This window comes from Balaenoptera borealis (assembly GCF_965194805.1).
Source record: "Balaenoptera borealis genome assembly, chromosome: 18".
Lineage (NCBI taxonomy): Eukaryota > Metazoa > Chordata > Mammalia > Artiodactyla > Balaenopteridae > Balaenoptera > Balaenoptera borealis.
In genome coordinates, this window is record NC_138877.1 from 77,562,714 (window position 1) to 77,579,740 (window position 17,027).

Genomic DNA, 17,027 nt, shown 5'->3' on the forward strand with positions numbered 1-17,027 from the left:
AGTATAAACTGGTTTTCTAAAAAAACACTATATATATATATATATATATATATATATATTCATACATTTTTTAAATTACAGGATGTAAGGCACTCAATGTAGGTTTTTCTGTAAATTAGATAATTTAACAATTTTGTATAGATCTTTAGAGATAACTGTTATAGATATACTTATATATAATTGTTATAGAGAGTTGCTAATCATAAAAAGCAGAAGAGGTGAACCTTTGAAAGTAGACTTTTAAAAATGTAACTATAGGGGGTTTCCCTGGTGGCGCAGCGGTTAAGAATCCGCCTACCAATGCAGCGGACACAGGTTCAAGCCCTGGTCCAGGAAGATCCCACATGCCGCGGAGCAACTAAGCCCGTGCGCCACAACTACTGAGACTGCGAGCCACAACTACTGAAGCCCATGCGTCTAGAGCCTGTGCTCCGCAACAAGAGAAGCCACCGCGATGGGAAACCCACGCACCGCAACTAAGAGTAGCCCTGCTCGCCGCAACTAAAGAAAGCCTGCATGCAGCAACGAAGACCCAACGCAGCCAAAAATAAATAAAATAAAATAAAAAATAAATTTATTAAAAAAATATATATATACACCTATATAAAACTATAGGGAATTCCCTGGCAGTCCCATGGTTAGGACTCCGTGCTCCCAATGCAGGGGGCCCAGGTTCGATCCCTGGTCAGGGAACTAGATCCCGCATGCATGCCGCAACTAAGAGTCTGCATGCCGCAACTGAGATCCAGTGCAGCCAAAATAAATAAATAAATAATAAATAAAAATAGAACTACAGGGACTTCCCTGGCGGTCCAGTGGTTAGGACTCTGTGTTCTCACCGCCGAGGGCCCAGGCTCAATCCCTGGTCGGGGAACTAAGATCCCACAAGCCACGTGGCATGGCCAAAAAAATAAATAAAATTTTTAAAAATAAAAAATAAAAATATAACTACTTTATTTAATCCCTGTGTTAGAATTTCCCCCCAAGACTTCCTCTAAATGCTGAATGAGATATAAGAGAAGCACCCTGTTCACTTAACAAATGAGAAAATTAAACCTCATATGAGCTAAATTTCCCTAGCCCCAAAATGGCCTTTTGACTTTCCTCTGTAAACAGGGAGTGAGGTATTTACCCTGGAGGCTGAGGGGGCAGGGAAGGGCCTGCATTCAGGCCGGGAAGCCTCCATGGACTGAGACGAGGGTATCCTCGCGGGGCCACGTGTGGACAGTAAGGCCGGAAAAGTCTTGTGAAGTGCAAATAAGAAGTGTCAAATAGGGGTTAGAATACTAATCAATCAAAGCATTCATCAACATAATCCACACTTACCTCATTGGCTCTTTTGATTATTTTATCATCCACGTCTGTAATTCCCATCACCATGATAACGTTGCACCCAAAAACCCTGGTCAGGATCCTTCGAATTATATCAAATCTAACATAGGAGCTGAAAGAAAAAAAATGTTAGGGCATTTTTAAAACCGAAAGTCACGGGCTTCCCTGGTGGCGCAGTGGTCGAGAATCTGCCTGCCAATGCAGGAAACGCGGGTTCGAGCCCTGGTCCGGGAAGATTCCACATGCCGCGGAGCAACTGGGCCCGTGAGCCACAACTACTGAGCCTGCGCGTCTGGAGCCTGTGCTCCGCAACGGGAGAGGCCGCGATAGTGAGAGGCCCGCGCACCGCGATGAAGAGTGGTCCCCGCTCGCTGCCACTAGAGAAAGCCCTCGCGCAGAAACGAAGCCCCAACACAGCCAAAAATAAATAAATAAATTTATAAAAAAAAAAAAACAAAACCGAAAGTCATCACTGTGATCTTCAAAAGTGTGCGGTGCATTTAACATGATGCCGCACGTTAACTGTGAGTGTGTGATATCAAGGACAGTTCCAAGGACAGCTGACAAAAGGAAAAGCCTTTTACTGACTGGCCCATGTGGGTCTGCATGAGGAACTGACAAAGGTACTGCCTCAACTTCAGGACACCACACTAGCATTTTTAACTTTACAGGCGTTGAGTTTACATCTATTCAATCGTATAAAAATTCACTTGTGATGCAAGCTCAGGAGGTGGTCAAGATACTGAGAGCTTTTACCATCCTTGTTCGTGTTCTAGAATAACTAATGTTTCACCGTGACAAGAGATAGAAGCAAATAATGACAAATCAAGACAGGGACAATCCCATCAAAGCTGGATAAGATCATTCCTAAGAAATGTGCACACAATTGTGGAATATGGAAACACCAGCTTATGGACAAGCTGTACGGGGGTAATTCAGACTTGTGAAAGCAAAAGGGTTTAAAATCTAAGATCCATTTAAAATCTCAAGAAACTAGTTTCCCATAAAAACAACCTTAAAACTCAGGGTCAGCTAATCTCATGCTCATCTCTGTTATCCACATGGCCAACATTTGAGCTCATAAAATCATTTTCCCTCGAAAATGAGCCTCATTATTGTATCCCTTGAACTCCCAACACCCACCTGCCCCAAAGAGAGCTGAGGCCAAATTCCAGGGACAAGCATCTCCAAAACTCCTTCTCAAGGAGCTAAAAGGTTAAATATCCTTCTGAAGCATCAGACTGCTTATTTATGAACTGGGCAAAATTCCACTACCTCATAGAGTTGCTGTACATCATCTTGGTGCCTGTGCAGCAGGAATTCCAACTAATTCTTACTATAATTATCATCAGTGTACCCCTCTTTGTCAAGTCAGGAAAACTCTACAAGAAATGAGACTTAAGAGAAAAAGCTAACAGGAACCTGAAACAGAGTGAAAAAAGAGTCAAATCACACGCGCAGCCCAGAGGAGCTCGGGGGCTGCGGGTCCCTGATACCTGCTTGTGGCTGCTCCCCGGGGCCTCCCCAAGCACCGTGGGAACCCTGAAAGCCCAGGTGCAGGACCAGCTCCCCTGGCTGAGGCCGCGCCCCTAGCGGGGAACCTGGACTCGGCAGACACCCGCCTGCCCCTCAGCTCAGCACTTCGCAGCCAGGGGACCTGTCCCCATTTACACTCTCGGGGTGACAGCACCACCACCTGGTGTGGTCAGAGGATATCACTGGCTGGGGTTTGCGCAGCGTTTAGAACGCACGTAGCCAGAGCTGTGTCTGGTAAGTGTCTGTCTCTTTAACACAGAGGCTGGCGGGGCGAGCAGGGAAGGGAGTGTGGAGACACGAACCTGGAGAGTGAGGAGGGACAGACCCGCGGAAGGACACGGTCCTGGGCTTTGGGATTTCAAACTTTACTTAAGAGCAGTGGACCATGCCTGACCATCCCTGCCCCCAAGACTACAACCTCTTCAGAAATCTCGTAGCACTTAGGGTTCTACCTCGCAGGGACACCCCAGATTGAGGACTCTCCCTGATGAGGCGCCACCGAGATGCCCAGAGTGGTTACCGTCAAGTGGGGGCCCTGGGCGAGGGAGTCGGACAGGAGGCTTCTGGGGTGCTGATGACGTTCTCTCAGTCTAAGAGCCATGAACGTTGTCTTGGCCGTACGCTGAAGATCTGTACTCTCTCCCGTATTTGTAAGGACAGATACAAATCACAACTGAAAGGCCTGATTCTGCTAGTCGAAAATAAGGGAGAGGCTCTGCTCTACTCCCCCTTTCTTTCAGAATTTCTTCCTCAGCCCTTTTAAAATGTACCTAAATGCTTCTAACGGCTAAACAAGCCTCTGTCAGTCTCATAACTCAGGAAAGTTTCAAGGACCTGGGAGCCTTCACTTTGAAATGAAGTTACCAAGAATGTTCACCACCCAATGGGAGGGGCCTAACCTGTGCCCGAATCCACACTACAGACCTGCCTGAACCAGAGAGCTGGGCCCACTCAGCTCACACAAGACTGCAAGTCCCTTCTGTCTCTGCAATCCTTTCAGCGAGCTGCCTGTGCGTCCCATTCTGGTTTAAGTCTTATTCGATAGTAAAATTGTTTTCTTTCTCTTTTGCCTTTGTGGAGAGGTTTTCCAGGGTGGGAGATACAATAACCTCTACTGTTTTCAATATTTCCCCCAACATATTTAATACTTCAATAAAGAGATCAAAATATGCTTTTTATAATTAAGTTAAGTTAGCCCAAAGTGAAGGAAAAAATGACTCCTAGACTATTTACTTTGTTATAACACACACAAAAAAGTTCAGATCTTGCTGGGCGATATATAAATTTTTGAAATACGTACTGAATAAAGGTGACTTTTAATCTAGATCTGAACAGTAACAAGTTTAAAAGATGCACAAGAGAAAATATTAGGAAAAGCAGCACAGTAGAAGGCAGCACATTACCAGGTGGAGACAGGGAGCACATGGAGGTCAGATGCCCCAGGGCCCACCCCAGCTCTCACACTTCCTAACGTGTTACCTGTCCTCAAGAACTGGTGAGCCTTCACCACACTTTCCACCTCAGGGACTCGGTTAAGAAGCACTTTATGGGCGTTTTCATAAAATTGTGAAGATTCAAAAAGATGGATACTACTATCCCCACCTCAAAGATGAAGAAACCAGGACTCAAAGTGATAAAGCAGCAGACTTCACTGGTGGTCCAGTGGGTAAGACTCCGCTCTCCCAATGCAGGGGGCCTGGGTTCGATCCCGGGTCCGGGAACTAGATCCCACATGCATGCTGCAACGAAGAAGTCCACATGCTGCAACTAAAAAATGATCCCACGTGCCGCAACTAAGACCCGGCGCAGCCAAAATAAATAAATGAATAATAAATAAATAAATATTTTTTAAAAAACAAAGTAATAAAGTGGCCTGTCCAAAGCTGGGAAGTAAATAAGCAGCGGGGCCAGAAATAACTCCTGACCAGCTGATTCAAGGGTCCTTGGAAAGGCTTCATCTCACTACCCAACAAGAAGCACCTGATTCCAAAACAGGTCCTTCTTCACTGCTCCTCACTGCCTCCCTGACCTTCCTCACCTGTGAAATGGGACCAAGCGAGACTGTGACATGTATGCTTCCCACGATGCCTGCAATACAGTAATTATTCAGCATTCTCAAGTTGCCACTTGAGGGATGGCAAAAACATGCAAAGGCTTTTTCTTTCCAAAATAAATGGTCCCTTAAAGTGTGAAAATTCAACCTCAGGACACTCACCAAGCATGACCCAGGTGTGCATGATCGTAGACAGTTGGTCCACAGCTATACCTAGGAACAGAGTTAAAATCCACCATGAGAAACATATTTGCAAGAAACGGCACCCCACTCTCAGTTAGGATCATCATATAATCATGCCTTTTTTGAAAAGTAACCACTTTGGGGGAATGCATAGCCGGGGCTGTATTACACTTGAATCGCTAAATGCACAGCCAAACCTGTGAATCACTATGACTTTAAACATGCTTTTATCACTTATTAAATGCTTCCACCTGAGAACCCAATCCCGCTTTCCATGCAGAGGCCCCGCCTCCGAAAACGCTGGGTCCACAGCCCTTCCCGCCCCACCTCCCGCAGCACCCCGCCCCCCCCCAAATCCCCGGGGGCTACCAGGAGGCGGTGTCCGCGCCGCTCACGATCAAGGGGTCTTTCCTCCCGGTGAGGCTGTTGTACACCTTGACGCCCGTGTCGTAGCCCGCAGGCTGCAGCCAGCCCTGCCCGCGCGCCCCCGACGCCGCCCGCCCCGGCCGCGGCCCCGGCCCCAGGCCCAGCGCGGCCCGAAGGAGCGAGGGGCCCACTGGGACCCCGCGCGCCCGCAGCATGGCCACTCCGCGAGCCGCGCGCAGATACTCGCCAGCCACACCCACTCCGGGAGGGGCCACGAGGCCCCGCCCACACGGAAGGGGCCCGGTCACGCCCCGCCTACCCCGGAAGAGGAGGTCGGGAAGAGGCCGCCCCGCCTCCCTCGGGCTGTTCGGAGCGCGCCGCGGCGCAGGGGGAGGGGCAGTGCCTCAGGGTGGGGGAGGGGAGCGGCAGGCTGGGGTGGTGTCCCAGCCCCGGGCCGCGCGCGGGCCGAGGCGCTCCGCCCTTCTCCTCAGCGCGGGACCGAGCAGAGCCGGTGCAACCCGGGCCTGGGGACGGGCCTACGCGCGGCCCGGTCCGGTTCACGGGGCGGGCGCCAGCTGCCGGCTCCTCGCCTGCTGGCGAAGCACGTCTGCACCCCAGCGCAGCACACCCTGTCTCCGCATGAAAGAGCGAAGCTGGGACACCACCCATTCATCAAGTACGCGTAGTAGGAAATGTCTGCCTGGGATTCATTTTAAGATTAAAAGTTATGTCATCTCGTCTCTTGAGAACAAAAAGATTCTGAATTGCGGTTTCAACGGGACTTTTTAAAGGTGGATTCTCTTGAAGTTACTTTCAAATTATCTCGACAAACGTGTCCCTATTGATATCAAAACCGTGTCAAAAACAGAAAGAGAAAGAACGAAAGAAAGGATGAAAGAATGAAAGAGAAAGCAAGGAAGGAAGAAAGAAGAAAAAGCAAGAGAAAAAGAAAGGAAAGGAAAAAAGAAAGAAAAAAAAAAATCCCTTTTGCTTTTGCAGTCCTCAAAACAGCACATAAGTTCCCCAGTTCTTTCTTGGGCTTGTTTTGGTCGTTCTATAGAAAGGCAAGTGCTTAACTAGAGACAAACAATTATCTTCCTAGAGCACTTAAACTTTTCCCCAAGATCCCTGGAGTCCACCTCTGCAGCTAAACGGTAGTCTAACGTGAATTGTGTTCTAAGGCATGACGCTAAAATGTTAGAATCTGTCGTTCAGAATTAGGAGACCTCCACATCAGTGCTAAGCACACACTCCCCAAATACAGTTCTGCTGGTGCATTACCCGATCCCTGAATACTTTAGATTGCAAGTTCTTCTGAACTCTCTCACTGTACCCACCAACAAATTCAGAAAAGGATTGCAGAATCAATCTCTGATGAAATCCACCTGTTGTGCAGGTGGGAGAACATCTGAGCAGTAAAACATCTGATAGAGAAAGCTCTGACCCAGATATTAGATATGCCAGTAAAATAAGAAAATGAACAAAAGGCTTGACTGCAATCTGTGAGAATATGCGGAATTCAAGGAAAAAGCTAGAAGTTTTGAAAACAGATTTAGTAAGACAACACCAAACCCCGCACATGAATCTGGATAGCTGGCATGTTTTAATTGGCCATAGGACATCATGATTTTTAAACTAACAATGGTATCTTCTGTCCTCTGAAAATTGGTCCCGTAAGGTGCTCAGCCCTTGGCAGGCAGCAATGCTACCTTAAGTCTTCTGGGAATCTTCAAACAGTGATAAACATACCCATTATTTAATGATGCTTAAAAGCATGACTCCTCTTGCAGGTTCAATATTAAAGTAAAAGTGACTGGGAAGATATATTAGCACATACAGCAAAAGAGTGAGAGAGAGAGAGTTGAGGTGACTCCTCCCAGTCTAGGTCAGAACAAAGTATATTAATGATTCCAAAATATCACGAATGCCATTTCTTAGTCCATGACAACAGCAAAAAAAAAAATGTAGTTCTCAGCATCACATTTTCTTTCAAAGCAAAATTTCTAAATCGAAAGTAGAGTAGCTAAGATAGCACATATTGTTTAGGGCGATTCAAGTTTGAGATGAATGTGTTAGGATTTATATTTTAAGCACCTCTAAAGAATTGTATGTTCATCTCTTTTACTCCCATAGGTTTCAGCATCTCCAGTTAAACTAGAAATATAACCTTCGAAAAAAAATTTAATAACTATTTTTGAAACACACTCCAAAGAACAAACTTTAAACAACCAAAATGCTTCAATCTATCCTCAAAATTAAACACTTTTCTTTAGTGGCATATCTAAAATGCGTGGTCACAGTTATGCGTTAGCTATTGGTCTTCTAACCTTGTCCAGAAAACGGTAAAGTCATTGGCATACACTTTAAGAACTTTGTAAAGCTAATCAAATATTTTCTGACTTTTTAGCCCAAGGGGTGAATTAAATGTCTTACAGACATTTTTTTTACCACTGCATCCCTAGTGCATAGAACAGCAGCTAGCACATGCTAGGTGCTCATTAAATATTTCTTGTTGAATGAATAAGTTTTTTTCTTTCACGTGTCTGTGAAGTCCATGAAAACATGAAGAATCATTATTGGGATGACATCGTGATTAAAAAACAAACAAAAAAACTCCAGTTTGCTTATCATTGGAAGGGGTAAATTATTTCTCACCTTTATTCTTAAATCAAGATAAACACTACTCATTTTAGAGCCGATGAATGCAAGGATTAAAAGAACCTATCTCTTTCTTGCAACTGTACTTTAAAATTACTTATATGTTTTTTTCTTATTCAACGTTTACTCTCTATCCCATATAATGTCTCCGTTTCCACATAACGTCATAGTATTAAAGTCTTTCGTGCAGGCTAGTGGCCAGTAAATGAAACTTATCATTTGCTTTAAACTGGGCCAAAACTGGAAAAATGCGAATCGCTAAGTAAAATAACAACCATTTTCCTGAATATCGAAGTGAACGTTCGTTCTCCTGATGTGAGGGTGGGTTAAGGGGGCTGAGAGTAAAGATCAAACCCGTTTACTTGAAAGTGTAAGTATTATTCGTTGTTTATCACCGCATCAACGATCCAATGTGAACAACTCATTTCGAAAGACAAACAGCTCCATTTAGTCTCGTTTGCGCCCCGCAGATCGCTGGAATGAGCACCGCTGCAGATAATTACCTATTTTATAAACACTGGATTGGTCTGCAACGCTACTGGGTTACAAAGAGTAACTTAAAACTTCCCGGCGGTCGTGGTTGTCACAACACTGCTTCTCCGGAGACTCGAAGCTCCAACCAGAACGTGCCGAACCTCAGAGCATCGCTCCCCGACCAAGTGGAGCGTCCGCGGGGCAGCAGGGCACCCGGGAGAGAGGCCGAAACGCCCCATCCACGAGCCGAAGGGCGCAGCGCCGCCCAGGCGCGGAGCTGGTAGGGACGTCCGGAGGCTGCAGCCGAGCTACCTGACAGGGTTAGAGACCGCGACAGGACACCCGCCCCTCGGAAGAGGAGACGGCCAAACAGCAGAGCACAGCCGAAGCTGCACAGCGCGCCAAGCCAGGAACACCAGCCGTGGCGCAGCCCTGGGCCCAAAGGCCAGAAGCCAGCACGTGGCCACGCCCATGGGCGGGGCCTCGGCCGGAAGGGGCGGGCCTGAGCGGCGGCCCGTCGTCTAGGCAACGGGGCTCTTCCGAAAGTCTCAATCGAGGAGTTTAGGGCGGGGAGAGGAGCCATGGGGGGAGGGGAGGGGCCGAGACAGCACAGGGAGAGACCCCCCCCCCCCCAGGACCCCGGCAAGTGGAAGCCTGCCCCGCCCTGCTTTGGGTGGTCCTTCGCAATGGGGGCGCGGACTTAAAGAACGGATTCCAGGACACAGGCGGGAAGGAGTCGGGGTGGCCCGCCCTCTGCGGGGGCCCGGCGTGGGGAACGGCTCCCCTCTCGAGCCGCTTTGTCTCCAAGCCGCTCAACACTGGGCTCCGGCCGGCAACACAAAGGGGGGCGGTGAGGACTGCGCAAGCGCGCGAGCCGCCGAGGCTGCTGGGAGTGGTGGTCCGACCGCCGAATGGTAGGTCTCCCGCGCGGGCAGGCTGCTGCCTGGGCCGCACCAGTGCGCATGCGCCATCGCTTCCGGCCTGCTCGGCCAGCCCTGTCCCTCCGCCCCCTGGAGGACGCGGGTTTCTAGTAGTAAGAGCCCAGGAGGAGGTATCCGTGCTCACTCCGCCTTCTCTTCGTCCTGATTGGACTACTGAGGTAAGAGCGGCAACTCGATTGGCTGTCGAGGTTGCCAGTCTGTTCCGAGCCGTACTTATTTCCCGCTGCAAGGCGGGCTTCGGAGAGCGAGGGGCTGAGTACGGGGAGGGAGGTGGCGATCTGGGCTCGCCATGGTGCCACTGCCGGGTCGGTTCCGGCCAGGTCTTGGGCGGGGCTACCTGCTGCCCCGCGTCCCCCTGTGGGCGTGCAGTGCCGCCCGACGCGCTCCGCCTACCAGTGCGAAACTCCTAGTAAAGTTTGCGCCTCGCCCACCGCCCCTTGCCCCCGCGACCCCCGCCCGAGCAAAAGTGACAGACAAACCCACACCCCCGGGCGGCGGGGTTGTTGAGGGGCATGAATGCGGTGGGGGCGGGGCCACGGGGGAGGAGGGCGGAGGGGCCGGGGCGCATGCGCGGTGCTGGGGGCCGAATGTTTCCCAAGTGTTTGAAACTGGTATTTGGGTTTTCCACGTTGGACAAGTGCGGCGCGGCGGGCGGCGCGCGCCCCTTCCCGCGCTCGCTCGGCCCCGGCCCCTGCCCCTGCGCCGGGGTGCGCGCCCGCACGCCCGCCTGCGCCCGCCCCGCGCCTGAGGCCGCCGAGCGCCGGTCCGGCCCGCCAGGCGCCGGTCCCCGGGCCCAGGCAGAGCGGCTCGCAGATGTAGCGGCGCGGGGCCGGCCGGAGGGGGGGCGCCGGCGGGCGGGAGCCTTGCATTTTGCAGCGCTGGGCTCCGAGGGGGCGGGGGCCGGAGGAAGCGGAAAGCCGCGCGGAGTCGCCGGGGACCTCGGTGAACCATGTTGAGCCCTGCCAACGGGGAGCAGATCCACCTGGTGAACTATGTGGAGGACTACCTGGACTCCATCGAGTCTCTGCCTTTCGATCTGCAGAGAAACGTCTCTCTGATGCGGGAGATCGACGCGAAATACCAAGGTACGGCGGGATGGATGGGCGGGGGCGGCTGCTCCATCCCCGCCGGTCGCGGCGCGCCGCGGGGCCGCGGGCCGTCCTGCTCCCCTCCTGGAGAGCCGCGAGCCCGCGGCGGGGCCCTCGCCGGCAGAAACAAAAGGTCTGGAGCGTCTTTGATTTGCCAAGGTCCTTGTGCGCGAAGCCCGGACACGGAGGAGGAAGGAGGAACGAGAGGTCTCAACGCCAGGCTGCGCGAGCAAAGCGCTCTTTGTAGTGAAGTGACGAGGCGGGGTGCTGCGGGGGAGGGGGCGCAGGGGGCGCAGGCTACAGCGCCGAGGGAGGGATGTGCCGCGGTCGCTAGGCTGAGGGGCGCAGGGACGGGGCTGCGCGCAGGGCTGCTGGGAGGGCGCTGCGGACGAGGGGTCCCCCGGCCCTGCTCGCTATCCCCGGAACCACCTTCACCCAGTCCTGAATCTGAGTGTTACATAAAGTCCGGGGTCCGTACTCCGCGTGGTGTAGCCCCAGTCGCCCCCGCCCAGCCCCCGGCCGTGGACACCGAGTGAGGGCCGACTTGCGAGGGGCGACGCGGCCGGGTGTAGTTTGCGGAGGGCCAGGGCTTTATTCCGTGTGTGCAGTGGGGAAGGGGAGGGCAGGGAAGGGAGGATGGGGCGAAGAAGTCGCCCATCTGTGCTGTGCTCGGGGGGCGCAGGCAAGTATTGTCGGCTTGGAGAGGAACATGGCAGGGGAGAGGACCTGTGGGTCGTTCTCTGCAGCCCCGGCTGCCCAGACTGCCGGAGAGAGACGGAGGGTTCGGGTCCGCTGGGAATTGCTGGCTGTTGGGGAAACTTTCCTTCCTGGTCAGGCACGGCATTGGGGTCTGTATTTGGAACGTGGATAGTCACTCGGAGTTTACCCATGTTTACAGGACTGCGCAGCAGGCAAACGGAAGAGTGGGGGGAGGTGGAAAGCCAGAAAGCGCCCCACAGCGCACTAAAGCCCCTGAGGGGAAGGCGCCCCTACGCGCTCTACTGGAGGCTCGGCTTCGCAGCGACTTTTATAGGAGCCTTATTAGCATATTGCGAATGTTCCGCCTCGGCCTCCTGTAATTGGCCGTGGCATCTCCCATGGAATGTCCTTATCAGTCCGCTGCTGAACCATTGGTTGCTGGGCCGGATGAGGGCGGGCCTTGCGCAGAGACTGGCACGGGTCTCTGTTTCCGCTGCTTTCTTTTTTCTCTTTGGTGGAGGGGCGGGGAGGAGGGAGGAGGTCGAGTTGATTTGAATGTCTTCGGGTCGCTCGGCCTCCGCCGTCGCATTGGCCATTGGTGTAGCTAGGGCGGGCTGGGGTCTCTGGTTCTGCGTTGTGATTGGTGCCCCGCATGGCCTCCGCCCTCCGGCCCGGCGATCCCCATAGGCAGTGGTTCCAGGGGCGCGGCGTGCCGCCGGCTGGTCACCTCCCCATTGGCAGGGACCGGCTTGGCCCCGCCCCCATGGACGTGAGCCTGGTCACTTCTAGTCGCGGAGCAATGGCGGCGCCCGGGGGACAGGGCGAGGCCGGCAATCCTTGCTGCCGGGGCTGCCGAGGGCGCAGTCGGGCCTCCCGCCCGGGCCCCGAAGACCCGCGGGTGCGGCCGCGTGGAGCGGGGGAAGCGTGAGTGACCCGGGCCTGGTGAGTCGGTGACCCAGGACAGGGAGAGCCGGGCGGCCCCCGAGGGGGTCCCGTGTGCGCTGAGCCCGGAGGCGGCTCGGGTGGTGGAATGACTAAAGCGGAGAGTTAACGGGTTTCCCAGTCTTTGAGGAATTCGTCGTCACCGGCACTGTTCCTTAGCATTTTTAGGAAATCTCAAGGAGACCAAAAAGTTCATCCTGAAAATTTTCGAGCGTCCACGTCAGTATACCGTTGAGGTTGCTTTCTTACAGCTTTCCTTACTGTCTGGCAGCCTGTTTTACCGCTTCAGAGCCGGCGTATCTTCCGTCGAGTTAATACACGCTCAGTGCGTACTTGGCTCCTTCGGAGAAAATCAGTCCCACCCGCACCCTACCCGGCTCACGTGGAAGCCAGTGCCGAGTGAGCTGCAGAGCCTTAACATCCGTCATGGTAATAGTCGTAACTCATTTGGTTGGGACTTGGTACTTAAGTGTTGAGATACGCAGTACAGTCTAATCTAAAAATTAAGGCTTTATTTTTAAAAGAATTCCTAGGTTGCAAGTCAAACTTTGGTTAACAGTGTTTGCATAGTAAACATCAACTGGACATTAATTCATAAGGATGGATCATAATTAGTTTACCAATGACATTTGAGGTTATTTTGAATTTAAAATATTTTTCAGCTATTTTTGAAGTGTTATTTTTTAAATGCCCACGCACCAAGGAAGAAGACTTCATAAAGAACTTCAGCGCAATCCCTGTGTAAAACAAAAAAAACATTTCTAATAATTGGACAGATCAGTTTAAATTTGTCTGCAGTCTCGCTTAATCCTTAGATTCTTTCCATGGTACCATTGCTTTCCTATAGTGTCAGTATGGAGCATTTTTAGAAAGAAGGGTCAGCAGCGGTTGGAGCTGATGAAGCTGAAGAAGCCAGGTGTGCTGACAGGATGCCGCCCCAGTTAGCACAGGGGTTCCTGTTTACAGATGTTTGTACTTCAGTGGCTTTGTTGATAAGAGTACTTCGCTTGGGGCATCGAAGAAATGTATGCCGTTGTGTAGGTAAAAGAATTATTTCTTGGTAATTTTGTAATAGGGTGTTTGTTTCTTTCCCACAGCGGGGCTTCACGTGGCAGTAAGCTTGCGTGTGATGTAGAAGAAGCTGTATGCTATTAAATTAGCAATATGATGGAATTGTTCTCTTTTCTATGAAATGATAACATTGTCTTTAGAAATTTGGTTACCAATTAAACCAACTGATATAGTTTTGTAATGTGTAATCCACTTAAAAAATAAATGGCAGAAACTCATATTTTAGCACCTGTGAAATAGAACTTGGATAAGTTGAATAGAGCTGTTTATTTTCGGGAATAATAACTCCAAGAGCCCGTGAGACTATGGCATTCCTCCTTTCTGGTGGCAGACTGTCTGTATTGTTCCTCTAGGAAGTGTCTTCAGCGCTATCTTCAGCTGAAGAATGTAGCCTGGAAAATAATATGTGCTTAAGTAGTATTTGCCTGAGTTCATATGTTTACTCTAGTGTGAGGTTTATGCCTTATAGCTAATTGGATATAAGATCTGGAAGGGGTTATGTCACATTTTATACTCGCCCCACCCGTATCCTCCCGCAGCTTCCGAGTTGGAGAGTTGAATTGCCTTATTTTAAGAGACTACGAAAGGTTTTCAGGAGAAAAATCTGATACTATTTAATTTCATGGTTACTGTTTAGGGAAAATAACTCTGGGAATTTCTATCTGTGTATTTAAGTAGATTCTTGGGAAGAATATTTACTTTCCTTATTTCAATCAGATTATCTAACAGCTTTTATTTCTTGAGAAATTGCCTAATTACATTTGCCAAATTACATTTTAAAATCACATACACTGTCTTCTAACCTGTCCAAGAAGATTTACATTCAGTACTGAGGGGTTTTTGTTTGTTTTTGATAATGTTTTAAAATCTGTTGCCTTTTATAGATACAGATGTGATTGTTTTAAGCAGTAAATGGAAATGTAAAATCTGCAACGTTTGTTTTAAAGCAAGGCTGGGTCGCCTGGCTTATTGTGACAAACCATTCTTGTTTTCAGTAATACACGGTAATACAGAGATACTCCTGTACGTGCTGGGATGGAATGATGTGACCAATAAACTGAGGCCCTGGGTCACTATGTAGTATTTATGTACGTTCTCTAATTTAATCCGGTATTCTAGATGTCAGTGCATTAAAATAGCTAAAATAATAGCCTTTAAATTATTACAAAAATATTTGGATAGAAACAATGGAAATGTAGGACATAATCATTAATTTTGTAGAAAATAAAGGTTTGGACCTCAGCACTTTACCTAAACTTGAACTTTCCCCATAGGTGCCTGTCCAAGGAGTTTTCGTTACCCAATCTCTGAATGCACACAGAGTCCCTTGGGGAGCTTTGAGGGGCACTTTGATAAATAGGGACTGTGTTGATGTTTGTATTTAGTTCTAAAGATTTTTTCACCAGGAAAAAAAAAAAAAGCCTGCCAGAGAGCCCTACAGGTTAACAAGTTTTCATACTAGGAAGCCTTGCGTTGATCCTTTTTGTCTCTTAACAATTACTTTTTTTGTAGATCAGAGAACCGAAAGCCTCGGTAGGGTTTATGGCGAGGGTGTAACGCTTATTGGTTCCTTTGCAGAGATCCTGCAGGAGCTGGATGAATATTACGAGAAGTTCAAGCGGGAGACGGACGGCGCCCAGAGGAGAAGGGTGCTGCCCTGCATTCAGAGGGCGCTGATTCGGAGCCAGGAGCTGGGCGACGAGAAGATCCAGATCGTGAGCCAGATGGTGGAGCTGGTGGAGAACCGGGCCAGGCAGGTGGACAGTCACGTGGAACTCTTTGAGGCACATCAAGAGGTCAGTGACACCACTGGCCACAGCAAAGCTGGCCAGGATAAGTCAAAAACTGAGACAGTCGCGCAGGCAGAAAAGCCTAACAGCAAGCGGTCCCGGCGACAGCGCAACAACGAGAACCGGGAAAACGCAGCTAATAATCACGACCATGATGACATCACCTCCGGAACACCTAAGGAGAAGAAGGCGAAGGCCTCCAAGAAGAAGAAACGCTCCAAGGCCAAAGCCGAGAGGGAGGCATCCCCTGCGGACCTTCCCATTGACCCGAACGAGCCCACGTACTGTCTGTGCAATCAGGTCTCCTATGGAGAGATGATCGGCTGTGACAATGACGAGTGCCCCATCGAGTGGTTCCACTTCTCCTGCGTGGGGCTGAACCATAAACCCAAGGGCAAGTGGTACTGCCCCAAATGTCGAGGGGAGAACGAGAAGACCATGGACAAGGCCCTGGAGAAGTCCAAAAAGGAGCGGGCCTACAACAGGTAGTGGCGGGCCTGGCTGGCCCGAGGCGAGCAGGACGAGCCGAGTATTTATTGCATCGCCACCTGGACGGGCGCGGGGACTGCGCGTGTAACCTTCTAAAGACTGTTGGAAGAGGAGCTCTTCCTCTCGTAGGGACGACCGGGGTTCTCTTTGCTTTTCCCTTGGTGCACATGTGTAACGAGAGAGTGGTCTGTGGATAAGCATTTTAGAAACTGCAAATATAGGTTTGAATTAAACACTCGAGTGGGTCTCTGGTTTCTGTTGTTGTTGGGAGTCGGGGATGACTTGGAAGCAACCGAACACATTAAATGTGGAAAGAAGAAATTTCACTTAGCTACTATTTTATTTTTTAAAAAAATGTTATTACTTCACGAGCAGATTTTTAAAAAGTTAGCCAAGTTGCTGAAAATATAACCCATACCAAATTTGTTTCTTGCTATAATAGTGTATATCCATGTAACAATTCAATAGAAAGGTTTAAAGTTTGAAAATCATTTTTTAAAAAAGCTAAATGGTTACATTTTACCTGACAAATGTTTTATATGCTGGCCCGTTCCCCAAATGGCCATTTTTAATGATTGGGTACATTTTTTTATTAAACCAAACAGGAGTGGTCCAGTCCTGGAGCTTCAGATCACGCTTTTGCTATCAACAAATACTAGTGTGGCTGTCTTTAACTTACACAAGGTGTACAAATGTGCATTTTCAAGTGAACTTGCACTTGCTGTATTAGAGTCAGAAGTGCAGCCAGATGCCATTGTGTGCATGAGAGCCATATAGACTTGACATCAAGAAATAAATGCAACTCGGCCAGTTTGTTCATCTACCGGTATATTTAATCTTGACATAAGTAAGTGTTAAATTTTTGTCTTAAAAATGTGTACGCCAGCAGCTTAGACAAAGCCTTAAGCAAATTTTGTATTATTGTTCTCACTTAATAATGAAGTAGAAGTTATCTAATTGCCAGCAAAAAATAAGTGTTAAAACAGAGTATATGTTTAGACCAGGGGTGGGGAAATTACTGCCCACAGACCAAATACAGCCCACCACCTGCTTTTGTATGGTGTGTGAGCCAAGAATGATCTTAACATTGTTAAATGGTTAAAAAAAAAAAAAAAAATCAACATGAGAATCCAATTTCGTGACATATGAAAATTATATGAAATTCAAGTTTTAGTGTCCGTAAATAAAGTTTATTGACACAGCCAGGCTCATTCACTAGCGCATTGTGTGTGGCCGCTTTGGTACAGCGTCAGAGTTGAGTGGTTGGGACACAGGCCATACGAGCCACAAAGCTGAAATTATTTACTTTCTGGCCCAGTCGAAGAACTGTGCTGACCTCTGATTTAGACTGACTTCTTGCATGGTAATCGGTGTCCTTCACTGCCCACATATTGAAAGGGTCAAT

General features: G+C 49.5%; 2 protein-coding genes and 1 long non-coding RNA gene across 8 annotated transcripts in view; 2 read left to right on the top strand and 1 right to left on the bottom strand.

Moving 5' to 3' along the window:
- CARS2 (cysteinyl-tRNA synthetase 2, mitochondrial) overlaps positions 1-5,749 on the bottom strand; it is a 35,848-nt gene extending 30,099 nt beyond the window's left edge. Inside the window, 3 exon segments of the mRNA XM_082366224.1 lie at positions 1,327-1,444; positions 5,084-5,134; positions 5,474-5,749. Coding sequence (XP_082222350.1) covers positions 1,327-1,444; positions 5,084-5,134; positions 5,474-5,685 — 381 coding nt within the window. The 5' untranslated portion in view covers positions 5,686-5,749.
- A 106-nt stretch (positions 5,750-5,855) lies between these two features.
- On the top strand, positions 5,856-8,496 carry LOC309616083. Its single transcript, XR_014237267.1, has 2 exons — positions 5,856-6,261; positions 7,604-8,496. It is a non-coding gene; the product is annotated as an uncharacterized lncRNA (long non-coding RNA).
- A 1,658-nt stretch (positions 8,497-10,154) lies between these two features.
- Positions 10,155-15,862, top strand: ING1 (inhibitor of growth family member 1). Of its 6 annotated transcripts, XM_082366264.1 has the most exons (4): positions 12,079-12,272; positions 12,544-12,701; positions 13,120-13,313; positions 14,922-15,862. In XM_082366264.1, the coding sequence occupies exons 3-4, from the start codon at positions 13,202-13,204 to the stop codon at positions 15,620-15,622; spliced, it is 813 nt and encodes a 270-aa protein (XP_082222390.1). In that variant the 5' UTR covers positions 12,079-12,272; positions 12,544-12,701; positions 13,120-13,201; the 3' UTR covers positions 15,623-15,862. The 6 variants fall into 6 exon arrangements, with proteins under 6 accessions (XP_082222388.1, XP_082222393.1, XP_082222390.1 ...); XM_082366267.1 differs by lacking the exons at positions 12,079-12,272; positions 13,120-13,313 and adding an exon at positions 10,382-10,628; XM_082366265.1 differs by lacking the exon at positions 12,544-12,701.
- Positions 15,863-17,027: the final 1,165 nt, after the last annotated feature.

Bases quoted from the DNA above. Each gene is read 5' to 3' on its own strand.
- ING1 (XM_082366262.1), top strand. From the start codon at position 10,493: ATGTTGAGCCCTGCCAACGGGGAGCAGATCCACCTGGTGAACTATGTG. The intron at 10,629-14,921 runs GTACGGCGGGAT...GTTCCTTTGCAG, and splicing joins GATCGACGCGAAATACCAAG to AGATCCTGCAGGAGCTGGAT.